We start from the raw sequence: 20,385 nt of genomic DNA, 5'->3' as shown, positions 1-20,385 counted from the left end.
TTTCTTTATCCCTTCATACTGATGCTGCTGTATCAGCATTCACTCCTCATCAGACCATACCAATGGCTTCTTTACAATACCTATTACTTTATTCTTTGGCTGTTACAGCATGAGATTATTTTTGTAATTTAATCTCTCCCATTCTCCACCCTTTCAGTCACCTAGCAGGACAGAAATTGAGTGTTTCTGTAAAACGAGATATACTGTCAAAGTATTTTGTCTTGCACTCATCAGGCACATGTAAGAATGCCAAAATTCAAATGGAACAACAATTTATATTGTACGAGAGACAGCTGCTGATTGGTTGGTGAGTTGGCTCTATTTGGTTGAGGTGCTGCCATGGAGAATGTGCCAAGGAATTGTGTCCTCACACTTTTTTGTTTAACTCAAGGAATGTGAAACGCCCGGGCATATTCATTCTGCCTGCAGAGGAGAGGTCTCAGTGTGAATGTACTAAGTAAGTAATCTACATTAGTAAGCAATTTAGGATCATCAGATAGGCTCACAATGAGGTTCACGTGTGCATGCTAGAAACTGCACACATTAAAATGCTAGCATATGATGCAGACAAAAAGAACACACCCAGTCATTGCACCTTTTTTGAATTAAGATGAAAATAGAAATTTAGTAGTTTTAGAAGTAAAACATTTCCTTTTGCTTTTCTACCCTCTGTTCCTTTCTCTGCTTATGATTTGGAGATGGACTGGGGCGTACAAAGTTAAAAATCACACTACACCAGGTTATAGTCCAACAGGTTTAAGTGGAAGCTAGTGTTATAGCCTGGTGTTGAGAGATTTTTTAACTTTCTCTGCTTAAAAACTCTTACACTTCTATTTTTGTTCTGAAGAAAGAACGATTGACCTGAAATGTGAACTCTATCTGCTCTCCACAAATCCTGTCTGATATGCTGAGTTTTCCCAGAATTTTCTGTTTTTAATCATGGGAAGGGGAGTTGAATTAAATACATTGCTCTGCCAGCATTGCTACAATGGGCTGAATGAATTCCTGCTTGGTTGAATCAAAACTTTTCTAAGGATTGGAAAGGGGATATTAGATTTATCTTAAGCACCCACTTTATCACACACTTACAACCTTTTTACTACATCTTCAATCAACAAAGTTCAAGAAACAAAGTTAATTGCCTCCTGAAAACTATACAACAAATTTGCTTAATAACATGCCCGTAACTCTCTGGGATGGTTGTTTTACAGACTTTTGGAGACTGTGGAGAGGGGTGATAGTGGCGAGGCAACCAGGTTCCAACCACACTTCTGACATTGTGGGGTTAGGCACGTGCTACTCTTTTGCAACTGGCACAAAGATGAACAAGATTTTGAAGAACTCATTGTTCAAGACCCCTTAAAGGGCTACGCTTGCTCTCACCAAACTCCAGAGTTCTGTAATAACATCTCTAAACAGTTAGATTCAAAAGTATCAAGCCTGAGAATGGTCTTGAATGTAATGTATACACGTTTGCTGACAACAGAAAGTAGGTGAGAAGTTGAGAACACAAAAAGACTACAACAGTATCTCAACAGGTCTGGATGAGGGAACATTTTGAAAGCTAGTTTAAAAGCAGTTACCCTTACCCCATATGCCAAGCTATGCCAGCCTCATCATGGGCCCTAGAACTTGCATGTCAATTCTACCCCTCCACTTACTGTAGCCCCTCATATCATCAATGCCAAGCTATGGCACTTCCTTGTCCATTAATCAAATATATACTATATACAGACCAATAAGCTCTATAGTGATAATAATATATGTTTTTAAAAAACTTATGCAGACATTATTCATTTGTAAAACAAAAACTCTGTAGCCTAGTGTCATTCATCCAGATCCTTTAAGGAATCGATAAGTATACTGCCAGCATTTGAAAATTCTTAACTGTGTGTAAACAAATATTGTGAAATTGACAGAATGGGTCAGTGGTGTAAACCAAGCAATGGCTTCCCTGGGAATCTGGGCCCTTAACCAAGCTTTACTATTAATTCTTGGCTGATACACTTTATAAAACCAAAGCAGAAGATATTGGAAACACTCAGTAGGTCTGGCAGCGTCTGTGGAGAAACAAACAGAATTAATGCTTCTAACGACCTTTCAACAATCCACAATCAACGGCAGTCACCAGTAAGTCTGACAGGAATTTATTTTCCAAGAAATTAAAGAGAATGTGGAATCCTCTATCATAGTAAGTGGTTGAGGTGAATGTCATTGTTACTTTTAAGGGGAAACAAGATAAATGGTGAACCGAATCAAATTATATGACGATGAGGCCAGATAAAGAGAAATTGGAAGAAACTTGTATAAAGTTTAAACATAGCAAGGATCTGTAAAACTAAACAGTACATTTCCATCCTTGATACTCTATGTAATTTAATCCCATTTTTTTGTGCAGGATTCAAACTTTCAGATACAGGGGCTGAAAAAGAAAGTTTTGACCTACAATGCCTTCCCCCTTCTGTCACAAGACTGCCTCACCCAGTGTGTACTGGTTCCAACTCACATCAGTCCCTGTTTCTCTCCAGTCCCAGGTACGACTTCCTCCTGGCCACACCTTGCAGTCCTTATATGTAGTAGCACAGTCTTGGACCTTCATGCGACCCCAAGAGAGTGAAGCTATTTTTGGAGATGACATAATAGTAAAGTACCACCTTCAGACCTAAAAGGGATCAATCAACAGATTTTAAAAATAGGTGCAAGAACATTAAATACAAGGAGTAGGAATACACAACATGGCACACGAACCTCCTCTGCCATTCAAAACAAACATAGCTGACCTTTGGCTTTAACTCCACTTTCTCCCCAGTTGCCATATCCCTCGATACTTTGAGGGACCAAAATTCTGTTCATCCCAACCTTCAATATACTCAATGATGGATCATCTACACCTTCTCAGGGAGAGGAATTTCAACACTTTAAGTGAAGAAATTTCTCCTCCTGTCAGTGCCTAATAATTAGTCCCTTAATCTGTGCCCATAATATAGATTCCCTGAAAAGTGGAAACAACTTTTTTCCTTATTCTCATAAGTAAAGCAAACAACCTCACACTAGATTTTTCTTTATCTATTCTGCTAGTTATAGTCTCAAAAACTCTAATACATTTGTAAAACAATTTCTCTCTGTAAAATCATGCTAACTTTGCCTGACCATGTTATTAATTTCTCAGTGCTGTGTTACAGGTTTCTTAAAAATGGTTATCAGCACTTTTCCAATAATTGATTCTGGGCTAATTTGCCTATAATTTCCTCGTATTCACTTCCCTCCTGTCTTGAATAGCATTGTTACATTTTCTTACCTCCAATTTGCTAGGGCCATTCCAGATTCTAAGAAATCTTTGGAAAATTATGCCAATCCATCCACTCTCTCTGCAGCTACCTCTTTTAGAATCTAAAGATGTGGGCCATCAGGTCATGGGATTTGTCACTAATATCTTTTCGAAAAGAAATTCTGCCATCCTTAGCATGTGTGGTCTACACGTGACTCCTGACCAACAATTAGATTGACTCTTAATTGCCTTCTGAAATTTGACATGTGTAATAACTGCTAGTTTGTCCAGTGATGCTTAAATGCCACTTCCTCTGGCAGCAAAACCCATATACTCACTGTCCTCTACGTAAAAACAATGCCCCCTATGTCTCTTTTAAATCTTTCCACTCTCACTCAAATCTATGCCCTCTAGTTTTGGACTCCCCTACCCTGGAAAAAAGACCTTGGATATTCATCTTCTCCATGCCCCTCAGTTTTATAAACCTCCATAATGTTACTCTTCAGCCTCCGATGATCCTGGGAAGACAGTCCCAGGCTATTCAGCTTCTCCATACAGTTCAAACCCTCTAACACTGGCAACATCCTTGTGAATCTTTTCTGCACTCTTTTAAGTGCACTTTTTCAAAATCTTTCCTAAAGGAGGGAGACCAGAATTAAATGCAGTATTCCAAAAGTGGCCTAACCAACGTTCGCAACATGACATCTCAACTCAATGCACTGAACAATAAAGGCAAGCACGCTACCTTATCTACCTATGACTCCACTTTCAAGGAACTATGAACTTGTACCTTAAGGTCTCTTTGTGCGGCAACACTCCCCAGGACCCTACCATTAATACCATCAAAATGCAACACCTCATATTTATTTAAATTAAACTCCATTTGCCACTCCTCAGCTCATTGGCCCATCTGAGCAAAATTCTGTTGTATTCTGACGATTCTGCGTGGGTTTCCTCTGAGTGCTCCGGTTTCCTCCCACAGTCCAAAGACGTGCGGGTCAGGTGAATTGGCCATGCTAAACTGCCCGTAGTGTTAGGTAAGGGGTAAATGTAGGTGTATGGGTGGGTTGCGCTTCGGCGGGTCGGTGTGGACTTGTTGGGCTGAAGGACCTGTTTCCATACTGTAAGTAATCTAATCAGATAATCATCTTCTTTGTCAATTTTGGGGTCATCTGCAAATTTACAAATCATTCCTCCTAGATTCACTTCAAATCATTTATATAAATGAAAAAGGCCGTGGACACTGTGCCAATCTTTGCAGCATGTCACTGGTGACAGGCTTCCAGTCCAAATAGCAACCCTGCACCACCACCCTCTGTTTTCTACTTCCCAGCCATTTTTTTTATCCAAATGGCTAGCTCACCCTGGATTCCATGTGATCTAACCTTGCTAACCAGTCTACCGTGTCAAACACCTTGCTGAAGTCCATATAGGCAACATCCACCACTCTGCCTTCATCAATCTTCATAGAGTTTTTTGAAGAAATGACAATCAAGTTAGTGAGACACGATTTCCCATGACAAAGCCATGTTGACTATCCCTAATCATTCCATGCCTTTCCAAATTTGTGTAAATTCTGTCCCTCAGAATCCCCTTCAACAAATTACCTACCCCTGATGCCAGGTTCACCAGTCTATAGTTCCTTGGCTTTTCTTTACCATCTTTCTTACTGACAACATATTAGTCACCCTCCAGTCTTCTGGGACCTCAGCAGTAGCTATTGATGTAACAAATATCTCACCATGGGAGCCAGCAATCACTTTACTAACTTCCCACAATGTTCTTGGATCTAACTGATCAGGCCCTGGAGAACTATCCACCTTAAAGTGTTTTAACATGTCCAGCACCACCTCCTTTGTAATATGAGTACTTTTCAAGATGTCATTATTTATTTCTCTAAGCTTTCTAGTTTCCATATGCTTCTCTACATTAAATGTTAGAATCTCACCCATTTCCTGCAGTTTTTCACACAAACAGCCTTGCAAGTGCAAGTGTGTCCTTCAAGATGAAGATAACCATACATTCTTATCATCTGGAGTGCTGGATAGGGTTACAAAGGTGACTGCCAAAACCAATATGCACTTGCAAGGTTCTGCTGCAAAAATAGAAATTACTGAGGGCAACAGTGTTTTGGGTGAGTTGCTGGCTTAGAATTTCTTCCCGTTGCATGTTCTATCTGCCTCTCCTAGACATTTGCTTTCCAAAGAGGCTGTGCATTTTTTTTTAATTTGGTTATGCCAGGGGCAGCAATTCTGGATGAAATTCGTTGTACAGCCAAAGGCAAAATTCCAAAATGAAGCTTTCAGAGTGTCTTTGAAACACTTCCTTTGATTGCTGTAAAAGTGACAGTCTTAATATTCTCTGGATGCTTGGCATGTCAACTCAGGTGAGTACCGTGATGTGTGGCATCTTGTCTTGAATCTCAGAAGTTTCCAAAGTTCAAGTATGAGTTGTTGAACTTCATGGCATGATGCACATTTGTTCTAAATGATTCAGCACTTACTCAGATTGTGCCACTGTCCCTAGCCTCTCCCACAATGGGAAACAGCTGTCCACATTTACTGTTAAGTTCTCTAAAGGTCTTCTACATTTTGTTACAACACAGGAGGGGTAAACCCTCCTGCTTAATTTAAAACCAGCAACACAGAAAAGATTTATCCCGTGCAGTAATCTGTAATTATTTGAATGGCCAAGGGCTATTTAAAGTAAAAATTAACAACTTTATTTCTTAAAGTATAACAGAGAATAATTAACTCACAACTGTTTACATTCCTTACTCTAACCTATCTTCTCTTCTACAATACCAGTCCGATAAAACTCCCAATTAAGATTTACAAAACCACACTTCTTATCTCAAAACCAGGCAGCCTTTTTTCTTCTATTCGCATCTTCCCGTGTCTTCTTTCTTTCTTTTTAGGAATTTCTTTGTCACAGGTTACTAATCAAAAAGGTATCTTTTCAAGAGAGCTATTTTTCAGGCAGTCTGTTTACATGCTGGGATCGTCAGTTCTCCTCTCAACTGTTCAATTTTCCTGGGTCTTATACTCCCAAAGCATGAGATTCTGTCATTGGCTTTTAAAATTGTCAATACACTCAATTCAAACTGGATTGGAGTTTGATATTTTTCAGGGTACAATTTAAACTCATTGGCCAAATTTGAATTTGATTTTTGTCTCCAGGCAACAAGCTAATCGAGTTGTTCGACCAAGTGTTATATTGTTGCCTTATTGAGAACACTTGTTGCTGTGTCTGATAGTTCTGCTGCTTTTTAACTCTCTTAAAGTATACCCACATCTTGCATAACAATTTCAAGAAGGTTGCATCTCATTCTTCTAAACTCAAATGAGTATAGACTCAATCTCCTTATAGGTAAATCATTCTATGCTCAGGTTTGACCTACTGAACATTCTCTCAACTACCTCCAATGCCAATGTATCTTCCTTTAGATAAGAGTACCCGAACTGTGACAGTATTCAGATGTAGTCCAACGTTAAAAAAAAGCTAACATCCATTTGACTCCTCTTTTTATCTGAACTTCAATGCTGGTTTTTGTGATTTATGCATGAGGGTTCTTGAATTCACAAGAGTTGCAGCTTTCTCCAGTTAAATAACATTCAGTTGCTCTATTCTTCCTGACAACGTGCATATCCTCATATTTTCCCAAATTACACTCCATTTGCCAATATTTTACCCACTTACGTTAATTGTCCCTTGGTTACCCAATTCCTTATTTGTCCCTATACCTCTTTCAACACCATGGGCTGTTACCTTATCAAGTTGCCTTAAGTGTGGTATCTTACAGAATACCTTTTGGAAATCCAAATGTACTGCATCTACTGGTTGTCTTTTATCTATCCTATTTGTCACCGTCTCAAAGAACTCTAATAAATTTATCAGACATGATCTCTCCTTCATGAAGCCATGATGAACTTGCTTGATCATGTTATCTATTTCTTAACGTTTTGTTATTACATCCTTTATAATTGACACTAACATTTTCACAATGACAAATGTTAGGCTTATTGGCCTGCAGTTACAGTTTCTTTTATTAACTCTCTCCCTTTTTGACTAAGGACGTTATATTGGTAGTTTTCCAAATCTCTGGGGTTTTTCAGAAATGAAAGATTCTTGGAAGATTAATTCCAGTGCTTCTACCATCTCTGTGGCTACTTCCTATTATATTCTAGGATGCCACACATCAGGCCCTATGGAATTAATGGCCCTTTAACCCCCATTAGTTTCCCTAGTATTCTTTACCCTGGTGAAAACTATTGTGTTTATTTCTACAACCCCCAACCCCATTTTGTCCCTTGATTATTTAGTATTTTTGGAATGTTGTTCAAGTTTTCTACCTTGAAGACCAATGCAAAGTATTTATTCAGCTTCTCTGCTATTTCACAGTTCACTTTATTCTCTAATTCTCTTCTTATCTTTGGCCTCTCTCTTTCATTTTATGTTGAAAGAAGCTCTTACTTTTTTTACTACTTGCTAGTTTGCCCTCAAAGTTTTGTTTTTTCGTTTGCCACAAAACTCCTGGTTCATCTGTCCTAAAGATGTTTTACTTTTGCGCACAATTTGACTCTGCCCAAGATTCCTTAGAATCAGCTGTAAAGAGCAAAATCCTGTAAATTTTACCACAGGAAAGTTAGATTCAGCATTTTAAAAAATTGGTTCATGCTAGGTTAGCATTTCACCTTCCTTAATTGCCCTTGTGAAAGTGGGAATTTAACAATAGCAAAGAAGGTTCAATTTCTATTATTCATTCAAGGGACGTAGACATTGCTGCATTTATTGCTCAGTGTAAAAAATGAGGTCTGCAGATGCTGGAGATCACAGCTGCAAATGTGTTGCTGGTCAAAGCACAGCAGGTTAGGCAGCATCTCAGGAATAGAGAATTCTTTTTAGACGTTTCGAGCACAAGCCCTTAAGTGCCCAGAAAGTAGTTAACAATCAACCACATTGCTGTGGGTTTGGAGTTACATGTATGCCAGACTATGCAAGGATGACAGATTTCCTTCCCAAAAGGGCATTAGTGAACTAGATAGGTCTTTCCAACAAATGACAATAATTTCATGGTCATCACTAATTCTTAATTCAGATTTTTTAAATAGAGTTCAAATTCCACTATGCGCTGTGGCAGGATTCAAACCCAAGTCCCCGGAACATTACCGGTGTCTCCAGATTATTAGACTAGCGATAATACCACTAGTACCTCCCCTGAAAGCAAAGAAGAAACTAAAGAAGATGTTGTTGTACTGTTGAATGGGCTGTCATTTGGATGAAACGTTAAACTGAACACCTGTATATCTCTGCAGGTGGACACAGAAGATTACATGTACTATTTTAAAGAAGTGCAGGGAAGTCCTCCCCAATGTCCTGTTCGATACTTAATCATTTAATCAACATCAATAAAACAGTCCATCTCACCAATATCAGATCGTTTTTTGAGAGATCTGCATTTGGGAGTCACAATTCCTAAATACACCAGTAACTAAATTTCAAAATGTTTTTTCCAGCTCTTTGGAACACCTTGAGGTTCTGAAAGACACTATATAAATGCAATCTCTTTTCTACTTTTCACAGGAATTGATTGAAATGATGTCCAATGAGATAATTAAGCTACAAAACTCTAATAGTGGCTTCAAAGGAGTGATATGTAAACTGTGTAAAACTACAAAGTTCATGCCAACATCTGAAACATGCATTCTCAGATACAAAAGCAGTTGAAATTGATTTACCTGCTTAGAACTTGAAATGTCTGCTTTCCTCAAATCCTGCAGTGTGCAAGGAAAATCAATTTGTAAAAACCTTGATCTACTCTGTATAATTGATAGATGCAGCCCTTATTTCCAACCCCAGCTCTGGAATGATCTTTCTATTTTTAAGATTATGAAATCAAACTCCGTTGTGACTGGGTTTCAAATATGTCTCTGTCAGGTGGCTATAATTGGAATACAGAATACTGAATTAAAGAGAAACTTCAATTTCACTTTTCCAAAACCTCTAACTTAACGAGTTTTTAATGCTATTACATCTGAAAGGAATTTAAATAAGTTAGAAATTCTGGATTTGTTTGTTTGTTTTCCCTTCCTTTCCTACAATACTGGTGCACCAATCTAAAACAGCCAAAAATGTTCCAGTGCATCTCCTAAGTTGCTAGGAGAAAGTGAGAACTGCAGATGCTGGAGATCAGAGCTTAAAAGGAGAAAGTGAGGACTGCAGATGCTGGTGAGGAGAAAGTGAGGACTGCAGATGCTGGAGAAGGAGAAAGTGACGACTGCAGATGCTGGATCTCCTAAGTTGCGTCATTGGTCAAATACAAGGGATGCTGGTCTTTCATGGACAGTCGCTAATTGGAGAGTTCGGGGAACAGCGGATGGTGAGATGGGGATAGACTCCGATCTGCCATTCATTTGGGAATAAAGTAGGTAGTTAATGAGATAAGATACAGCAAGGAAATTCTTTAGGCTCTGTGGCAAAAATCCTTCCAAAGAACTCTCTGCAACCTGCATTTAACTGAGAAAACTCAAGATTCAGCATGTTGTAGCCGACTAAATGTGTTTTATCTAAACGCTTTTGATGTTGCCATTAGACACACATTTTAAAATTAGCAAGGAAAACAGAGACATTTAATGATGACAGCACTCTTACTGAGCTGCAACCATGAATGAAAAGCATGGATTAAAATGCTGCTACAGGTTTCAGTGTCAGATTTAAAACTGAACTAATTATGTCCTCTTTAGAATAATGTACTTTTATCTTGAGCATCTGTGCTGCGAGTCAGCCAGACACACGGGTGAAATAATCCAGTTTGGACACAAGGATTAAACGTTTGAAAACAATCAGTGTTAGTCTGGTTCATAACGAACATAAGTCCGAGGACATGGGTGGCACAGTGGCTCAGTGGCTAGCACTGCTGCCTCACAGCACCAGGTTCAATTCCAGCCTTGGGCAGCTGTCTGCGTGGAGTTTACACATTCTCCCCGTGTCTATGTGGGTTTCCTCCCACAGTCCAAAGATGTGCAGGTCAGGTGAATTGGCCATGCTGAATTGCCCATAGTGGTAGGTGCATTAGTAGGGTGTAGGGGAATGGGTCTGGGTGGGTTACTCTTTGGAGAGTTGGTGTGGACTTGTTGGGCCGAAGGGCCTGTTTCCACACTGTAGGGAATCAAATCTAATCTAACATGACAGTGAGGACAAGTCAAGTCCAATGCAAAGCTCACTCAACCTTTGCACCGACAAGTTTCTAGCTGGAGTCAAAAAGAACATAAGGAATGGAAGCAGGAGCACAATAGTCAAGCCTGTGCTGTCATCCAATACAATCATGGACGACTGGGCTTCAACCCCACTTTCTTGCTTGCTCCCCAATCCAGAGACTGTTCCCTCATTTTAGATTTCCTAACCAACAGAATTAATCTCTCTGTACTACCTTACCAATTTGCCTCAAAATCTTACATGTCAACCATTCAGTAAGATTATGACTGATCTGAGTGTGTCCACAACTCCTATCACAGAACATAGAACATAGAAAAGTACAGCACAGAACAGGCCCTTTGGCACACAATGTTGTGCCAAGGTTTAATCCTAACATAAAATATAGTAACTTAACCTACGCACCCCTCAACTCACTGCTATCTATGCACTTGTCCAGCAGTCGCTTAAATGTCCCCAATGACTCTGCTTCTACCACCACAGCTGGCTTGCTTTCCATGCATTCACAACTCTCTGCGTAGAGAACCTACCTCTGACGTTTTCTTTATACCTTCCTCAGAATATCTTCAAACTATGACTCCTCGTACCAGTAATCCTGCCCTGGGGAAAAGTCAATCTATTCCACTCTATTTCATTCATTATCTTGTATACCTTGATCAGGACACCTCTCTCCCTCCTCCTCTCCAGAGAGAAAAGTCCAAGCTTATTCAACCTTCTTCATAAGACAAGCAGCATCCTGGTAAACCTTCTTTGCACCCTTTCCAAAGTTTCTGTATCTTTCCTAAAATAGGGCGACCAGAACTGAACACAATCTTCCAAGTGTGGTCTGACCAGGGACTTGTAGAGCTGTAGCAAAACCTCACGGCTCTTAAACTTGATCCTCATTAATGAAAGCCAAAACACCATATGCTTCCTTAACAACCCTATCCACTTGGTGGCAACTTTGAGGGATCTATGTACCTGCACACCCAGATTCCTCAGTTCCTCCGCACTGCCAAGAATCCTGTCTTTAATCCTATATTCAGCATTCCAGTTCAACCTTCCAAAATGCATTACTTTGCGTTTATCCAGGTTGAACTCCATCTGCCATTTCTCAGCCCAGCTCTGCATCCTGTCTATAGCCCTCTGTACTATTGATGACACCTTCAACCTTTGTGTCATCTGCAAATTAACCCACTCCTCAATATCCTCATCCAAGTCATTTATAAAAACTACAAAGAGTAAAGGCTCAAGAACAGAGCCCTGCGGGACCCCACTCAACACTGTCCTCCAAGCAGATTACTTTCCATCTACAACCACTCTCTGCCTTCTGTCAGCCAGCCAATTCTGAATTCAGATAGCCAAATCTCCCTGTATCCCATACTTCCTGACTTTATGAATGAGCCTACCATGGGGAACCTTATCAAACGCCTTGCCGAAGTCCATGTACAGATCCACTGTTCAACCTTCATCGAGCTGTCTTGACACCTTCTCAAAGAAGATTTGTGAGGCATGACCTGCCCCTCACAAAGCCATGCTGACTGCCTTTAATCACACTATGCTTTGTCAAATAGTCATAAATACTATCCCTCAGAATTCTTTCCAAAACTTTGCTGACCACAAACGTAAGATTGACTGGTCTGTAATTGCCAGGGATTTCCCTATTATCCTTCTTGAAAAGACGAACAACTTTCGCCTCCTTCCAATCCTCCAGTACGACTCCCATAGTGAGGAGGCTAATATCCTCGCCAGTGGCTTAGCAACCTCCTTTCTCGCTTCCTGGAGCAGCTTAGGATAAATCTGATCTGGCCCTGGGGACTTATCAATTGTAAGGTATAGGGTTAAGATTGTGCAGAATAATGTTGCTTCTGCAAAAGCTTACATTATAAAATTAGGCTGCGCATGCAAATACTAAACAGTGAGAAGCGAAAACAGGTGGAATAATCCATGACTAATAGGGCAGAGCGACTGTGTAGCAGGATGCACCAGGCATAGGAAAACAAAAGAAACGAAGACAGGTAGAATTATCTATGACTAATAGGGCAGAGTGACCGTGTAGCAGGATGTACAGTAACAGGAGAATAGTGTGCCAGCCTCAGGAAGGATGTGGCCAAAGGATGAATTTAGTTTGGCAGGATGATCGCACGAAGACAGCAAACTATGCCAGGATAGTCACATATAAGGAATGAGATAAATAAGAGTAAGGGGCAACAGGCTTAGAGTAATGGGAGAAGTAAACAGAGGTGGAGAGAAGCTAGACAAAGGTGGAGTGAAGCTATAGTTTGTGATTGGTTAATTTTGCTGTAGCACGTAGCCTATGGGGTGAAAGGGGAGGTCTGAGAGATGCAGCTGCACAGCATAAATCAGAATGTAACCCTCAGATTGGGGTGCTTACTTGTTCGGCACCCGTTCTTGCAAGTGCGTATCAATAAAATTCGCTGCTTCAGAATTTGACTCGGGCTGAAATTTATTAATATGCGAGTTTTGTTTCTCACAACTTGGGGCCCAGGTCCAGGATATCCATCATCACCAGCAGGGTGGGCACCATCGATGGCTGGGAAGATGCATTCCATTCCTTTTAGAACGGTCCCGTGTTCCTCGGCGGTGGCTTTCCCCTTCTGGTTGATTGATTGAGATCCGATGAGAGTCTATCTGAGCCAGGCGAAAGGTTGTAAGTAGGCACAGGGAGCCAGGCAACTCCGTGCACGGACCAAGGAAACAAGGCTTACTGGCACAGACTCCACCCCTTGAATTCGCCGTTCATCCCATCCGGCCGGGAGATTGGGTCCTAATTAAGTCATGGACAGAAACTAAATTGCAACCGGATTGGGAGGGACCGTACCAGGCTCTTTTGACGACTGAAGCGGCGATACGCACGGTGGAAAGGCTGGACTCACTACACCAGGATTAAAGGACCGGTAGGATCCCTGGTTAAGAAAGAAGTCTGGACAGTCGAATCGACGGAAGAACCACTGAAACTCAGACTCAAAAGACAAGTAACTGATCTTTATGCAGACGCGAGGTAGTTTCTTTTTGATATCTATATATTGTATTGCATGTTAAATCTCTCAGTCCTTCAATACTATAGGATGGCTGGGGACGCTTACGGTTGCCATATTAGCTTTCTTAGTATTGGGATTTTGTCAAACAATGCTGTCATCTCCATATTTGTTATTAACGGTCCCTGAGTCTGAATATCCGCAAGTAATAGAGATCGATGCTCGCAGTCTAGTAGAATGCACAGATGTAAAGTATCAGAGGGAGTATATTTCCTCCGAAATCCTTCTTAAGACCCTACCAGACACAAGGTATGGTTCGCAAAAACTGCCACCTGGCATCACTATCCATAGAGCCCCCTTTCGCCCAGCCTTGGACTGTCCTGACAAAAAGTGCCACCCGATATCTCTCACCATTAGAAATACCTCCTCTGAAGACTCCTTTCCCCGTAAAAACGGGTCTCGATTCCTTAGTAACGATTTAAAGATAGTAATGGCTGCCACTGGGAAGTGTTTTTCGGGCTGCGGTTTCTGAATAGCCGGAGGAAACAGAAAACGAGCCAAACAACTTGATAATAAGATAGATCCTTTTGCCCCTCCCAATGACCCAAAGGTGGTAAAAATTATAGAAGTCAAGGACTTGAAGCAGACCATTGAAGTAGAAACTGGATATGGGGACGCAAATGCCTGGGTTGAATGGGTAAAGTACACTGTTAAAACTCTGAAGAAAAGCAATCGCTATGCATGTGCCTCCGGTAGACCAGTTGCTCACATAGTCCCCTCGGGTGGAACCAAAACGGGAAGGGCATGGAATGTATGATAGCCCTGTATCAGGATAAGACTATATGGAATGATAGGAATTGTACATCCCTATCTCTAATGTTCCCTCCCATGCAGAAGACAGATTTGAAAGCTCCCCCCGCCATTTTTGACCACGGTCGGGAATCACACATCGTGTATAAGCCAACAGGATACAAATCGGTCTAGAAACTTGGGGAGCTGAGGTTATGTATAGAAACTTAGAATGACACCGAAATGGATAAAGGAGGGAACTACTCAGCACTCAGGGTTCCCTGGGCAAGTCTCTGGTGGTACTGTGGAGGCAGAATATTGCGACCTACCCTACCTCCTGACTGGACAGGGATATGTGCAATTGGCAATCCCATTCACCTCGGCATTTGAGAAGGAGAAGGTAGTAGTAACAAAAATTGGGAGGAGTAAAAGGTTGTTATTCGATACTTCCTTTGATGATAAGATTTGTCTCAACTCTATAGGAGTTCTTAGAGGAATCCCTGATGAGTTCAAGGCCTGCAACCAGATTGCAGCAGGTTTTGAATCGGCCCTATTTTGGTGGGTAATGGTCAACATGAATGTGGATTGGATAAACTATATTTTTTTACAACCAGCAAAGATTCATCAATTATACTAGAGATGTGGTCAAGGGTATTTCCGAGCAACTTGATGCAACCAGCAGAATGGCCTGGGAAAACAGACTAGCCTTAGATATGATCCTAGCCGAAAAATGGGGTGTATGTGTGAAGTTAGGAGGTAGCTGTTGCACCTTTATTCCAAATAATACAGCACCTGATGGGTCAATCTCTTGTGCCTTGCGAGGATTGACCACCTTGGTGGAAGAACGGGCTGAGAATTCAGGAGTGGACACATCACTCACAGGATGACTGGAATCATGGTTTGGGAAGTGGAAAGGCATGGTAGTCTCTATCCTCACCTCCCTGATAGTGGCAGCAGGGTACTGACGGTAATTGGCTGTTTTATCATACCTTGTGTTCGGGGGTTAACCCAGTGGGTAATTGAAATGGCCTTGGCAAAAACAATGCCTCTAAAAGGTAATCAGGCAGAGGGACTCAACCTCTTGAACAATGAGGGGATGGGTGACCTTAAGGAATTAGCCACTATAAATGAAAGTCTCAAGGATGATGCTAGCGAACTGGAAGGCAACGAATGAGACAAATGCAGAAGACAACACTTAGTAGCCAAGAAGAAAAGGGAGGGACTGTAAGGTATAGGGTTAAGATTGTGCAGAATAAGGGAACAGTGTTGCTTCTGCAAAAGCTTACATTATAAAATTAGGCTGCGCATGCAAATACTAAACAGTGAGAAGCGAAAACAGGTAGAATAATCAATGACTAATAGGGGGCAGAGCAACCGTGTCGCAGGATGTACCTGGCATAGGAAAATAGAAGAAGCGAAAACAGGTAGAATTATCTATGACTAATAGGGCAGAGTGACCGTGTAACGGGATGTACCAGTAACAGAATAGTGTGCCAGTCTCAGGAGGGATGTGGCCAACGGATGGAATTTAGTTTGGCAGGATGATTGCATGAAGACAGCAAACTATGCCAGGATAGTCACATATAAGGAATGAGATAAATAAGAGTAAGGGGGCGACAGGCTTAGAGTAATGGGAGAAGTAAACAGAGGCGGAGAGAAGCTAGACAAAGGTGGAGTGAAGCTAGAGCTTGTGATTAGTTACTTTTGCTGTAGCACGTAGCCTATGGGCTGAAAGGGGAGGACCAAGAGATGCAACTGAACAGCATAAATCAGAATATGACCCTCAGATTGGGGTGCTTACTTGTTAGGCACCTGTTCTTGCAAGTACGTATCAATAAATTTTGCTGCTTCAGAATTTGACTCGGACTGAAATTTATTAATATGTGAGTTTTGTTTCTCACATCAATCTTAATGTTTTCCAAAATTTCTAGCACATCATCTTCATCAATCTTGATCTGGTCAAGACTGTATCCCAGCTCCTCAAAGTTTTCATTTACAAGTTCCCTTTCCTTGGTGAAAACCGAAGCAAAAAAACTCATTTAGGGCTTCCCCTATCTGCTCAGACTCCACGCACAAGTTCCCTTCACTATCCCTGATTGGCTCAACCTTCTCCCTGATCATTCTTTTATTCCTCACGTACGAGTAAAATGCATTTGGGTTCTCCCTAATCCTTCTTGCCAAGTCTTTTTTGTGCCTCCTCCTGGCTCTCCTCAGTCCATTTCTGAGCTCCTTTCTAGTAAGCCTGTAATCCTCTAAAGCGGTGTTAGATCCTTGCTTCCTCCACCTTACGTAAGCTGCCTTCTTCCTTTTGATGAGAAGTTCCTCTGTTGTCATCATCCAAGGTTCCTTAATCTTACCCCTTCTAACCTGTCTCCGAGGAACAAATTTGTGCATCACTCGCAACAACTGCTCCTGAAGTAGTCTCCATATGTCTGCTGTGCCCTTTCTGTGGAACAATTGCTCCCAGTCTGTACTTCCCTATTCCTGTCTGATAGCGTCATAATTTCCTTCAAATATCTTCCCTCGGTAACTGCTCCTTTCACTCTCCAAGGCTATGCTAAATGTGAGGCAGTTGTGATCACTGTCACCAAAGTGCTCTTCCACTGAGAGATCTGAAACCTGTCATGGCTTGTTGCCAAGCACCAAATCCAAACTTGCCTCTCCGCTTGTCAGTATGTCTTCATACTGAGTAAGGAAACCCTCCTGAACACACCTGATAAAAACTATTAATCAGAAATTCACCTACCACTACCTTGAAAATGACCTTGCCTCAGTTGCTATCTGGAGACAAGCTTCAAGAACTCTCAGAAAAATCTTCTCCTCACTTCTGTCTTATGTTAGAGACCCCTTAATTTTAAAACATGTTACAATGTTTCCATGAGGTGGGCTCTCATTTGTCTAAAGTCCAGAGAATATTGGCCCAATTTATTCAGCCTTTCAAAACACAATCCCAGGCACCAAATTAGTAAACCAATGCTGTACTGCTTCCAATGCAATTAAATCCATCCTTAAATATGGAGATCATATACAATCAATACAATAAGGGGGGATTGCAAAGTTAGCTGCAGCTCAATGGGTATCACTTTTGCCTTAAATCAGAAGTTTGCGTGTTCGAAACCAACTGCAGAGACCTGATCACATAGTACAGGCTGACAGTGAGGAAGTGCTACTGCCAAAAATGCTGCTCTTCAGATGTGCTGTTGAACTGACATCCTGTCTTCCTTCTCTGTTGTGTGATATTAGTCAAGAAAACAGGGGCTTCTTCCATGATGTCCTGTTGAATATTTAATCCACCAACATTAGTTTTTTTGTAAAAAAAAGTTCTCAAGACTGTGAAGGAAACTTGCTGTGTGAAAACTGGCTATCTTATTTTCTACATTAATGATCACACTTCAAGAGTACTTCATTGCCTGGGAAATGCTTTGATAGATCTTGACAAGGCTAGAGGGACAATCTAAATACAAGTCCTGCTTATTATTTAACTGGGTGAGTTATTCAAATATCCTCGGTAAAATTCTGCTGAACTCAACAATAATATCCTTAAAAAACTAACACTGACCTAGTTCAGAACTGCATTGTGAAAGTTACAGACTAATCCATACACTCTTTGAAAGGGCAGAAGGTCACAATAGTACTATAAAGTGCTTACAGACCCAATAAACATACTAAGACCCATTTAACATTATGTAACAAACCCAATAGTCTCTTTTAAACTTACTATCTATTTGTCTCTCACACCCACCACTGCACAGAATATGATTTTGAGCTCAGTCGTCAGAGAAGACTCACATTTATCAGTGTCCTCCTCATGGCCTGAAGTAGAGTCAAACAATCAGCCTGGTATCAGATGTTAACACAGTTAACCTTGAAGCAGTGTGGAGGAGATTGGAGACAACTAACTGGGCTAGGTTTATGCTAGCATCACTGATTCAAAGTATTCTTTTTACTTCTTGTATTCAGAAGAGAAAGCAAAAAGAAACAAAATATAGCTGGCATCCTTCCATCTGCATACGATAAAATAATCAAGTTTAACTGTTTTTTAAACTGTATTGTTTAATTAAAAAATAAAAAATATAATCAAGTTCATTGAGAATGGAGGCAGCTTCACATGGCACACATTTGGTGTTGACTGAAAGGACTGATGTGTGAGAGGCAGAATCTGTCACAAGTGCTGTATTTAAAGTGGTGAAAAGGCGACATTTGGGCTGTTGTTTTCAGTGTTGTTACCTGTTGTCCAGTCATGATAGAGTCATACTATTGTTACAGCCCAGTAACAGGCCCTTCAGCCTATCAAGCCTGGGCCAGTTAAAAACAAGCATTGAACTTCCATACCTCCTGGGATCAGGGGAACATGCCCCCACCCTGGGGCAATGTACTTTCTCTATTGGGACAGAGTGATCTCTTTCATTCTTTTGCTTAATATGATCACCACTGCTCAGACCCCAGCATTCATTAACTGTCCCTATTTGTCCCAAGAATTTAATTTCAGAGGGCATCTAAGAGTCAACCAGAGCAGCTGTGGGTCTGCAACTATGTGTAGGCCAGACCAGGTAAGGATGGCAGAGTTCCTTCCTCGAAGGGCATTAGTGACCAACTTTTTCACACAGAGTGGCACATGTATGGAATGAGCTGCCAGAGGAAGTAGTGGAGGCTGATACAATTACAACATTTAAAAGGCATCTGGATGGGAATACGAATAAGGAGGGCTGAGAGGGATATCGGCTAAGGACAAAAGGGTAACTAGGGAGAGAATAGGGCCCCTCAACGATCAGCAAGGCAGCCTTTGTGTGGACCACAGAAAATGGGGGAGATACTAAATGAATATTTTGCATCAATATTTACTGTGGAAAAGGATATGGAAGATACAGACTGTAGGGAAAAAGATGGTGGCATCTTGCAAAATGCTCAGATTACAGAGGAGGAAGTGCTGGATGTCTTGAAATGCACGAAGGTGAATAAACCCCCAGGACCTGATCAGGTGTACCCTAGAACTCTGTGGGAAGCTAGAGAAGTGATTGCTGGGCCTCTTGCTGAGGGACAGGATGTACATGCATTTGGAAAGGCAAGGACTGATTAGGGATAGTCAACATGGCTTTGTGCGTGGGAAATCATGTCTCACAAACTTGATTGAGTTTTTTGAAGAAGTAACAAAGAAGATTGATGAGGGCAGAGCAGTAGATGTGATCTATATGGACTTCAGTAAGGCATTCGACAAGGTTCCCCTTGGGAGACTGATTAGCAAGGTTAGATCTCATGGAATATAGGGAGAACTAGCCATTTGGATACAGAACTGGCTCAAAGGTAGAAGACACAGGGTAGTGGTGGAGGGTTGTTTTTCAGACTGGAGGCCTGTGACCAGTTGAGTGCCACAAAGATCGGTGCTGGGTCCTCTACTTTTTGTCATTTACATAAATGATTTGGATGCGAGCATAAGAGGTACAAGTTAGTAAGTTTGCAGATGTCACCAAAATTGGAGGTGTAGTGGACAGCAAAGAGGGTTACCTCAGATTACAACAGGATCTGGACCAGATGAGCCAATGGGCTGAGAAATGGCAGATGGAGTTTAATTCAGATGAATGCGAGGTGCTGCATTTTGGGAAAGCAAATCTTAGCAGGACTTATACACTTAATGGTAAGGTCCAAGGAATTGTTGCGGAACAAAGAGACCTTTGAGTGCAAGTTCATACCTCCTTGAAAGTGGAGTCGCAGGTAGATAGGATAGTGAAGGTAGCGTTTGGTATGCTTTCCTTTATTGGTCAGAGTATTGAGTAAAGGAGGTCATGTTGCGGCTGTACAGGACATTGGTTAGGCCACTGTTGGAATTGGTCTCCATCCTATTGGAAAGATGTTGTGACACTTGAAAGGGTTCAGAAAAGATTTACAAGGATGTTGCCAGGGTTGGAAGATTTGAGCTATAGGGAGAGGCTGAGCAGGTTGGGGCTGTTTTCCCTGGAGCATCAGAAGCTGAGGGGCGACCTTATAGAGGTTTACAAAATTATGAGGGGCATGGATCGGATAAATAGACAAAGTCTATTCCCTGGGGGTGGGGGGAGGGCATAGGTTTAGGGTGAGAGGGGAAAGATATAAAAGAGACCTAAGGGGCAACTTTTTCACACACAAGGTGGTACGTGTATGGAA

At 41.3% G+C, this 20,385-nt stretch overlaps 1 protein-coding gene across 2 annotated transcripts in view; it reads right to left on the bottom strand.

Moving 5' to 3' along the window:
- aamdc (adipogenesis associated, Mth938 domain containing) overlaps positions 1-20,385 on the bottom strand; it is a 51,043-nt gene that overhangs the window by 20,105 nt on the left and 10,553 nt on the right. Inside the window, exons 1-2 of one of the 2 annotated variants that reach the window (XM_060826331.1) lie at positions 9,007-9,119; positions 2,507-2,662 (exon numbers count right to left, since the gene is read on the bottom strand). In XM_060826331.1, coding sequence (XP_060682314.1) covers positions 2,507-2,638 — 132 coding nt within the window. In that variant the 5' untranslated portion in view covers positions 2,639-2,662; positions 9,007-9,119. Of the gene's footprint in view, positions 1-2,506; positions 2,663-9,006; positions 9,120-20,385 lie in introns of those variants that run through there. The other variant, XM_060826332.1, reaches the window with a different exon arrangement.

Source organism: Hemiscyllium ocellatum, chromosome 6 (assembly GCF_020745735.1).
Source record: "Hemiscyllium ocellatum isolate sHemOce1 chromosome 6, sHemOce1.pat.X.cur, whole genome shotgun sequence".
Lineage (NCBI taxonomy): Eukaryota > Metazoa > Chordata > Chondrichthyes > Orectolobiformes > Hemiscylliidae > Hemiscyllium > Hemiscyllium ocellatum.
Note: the sequence above shows the minus strand (reverse complement) of the source record. Positions and strands in the feature narration are given on the sequence as shown.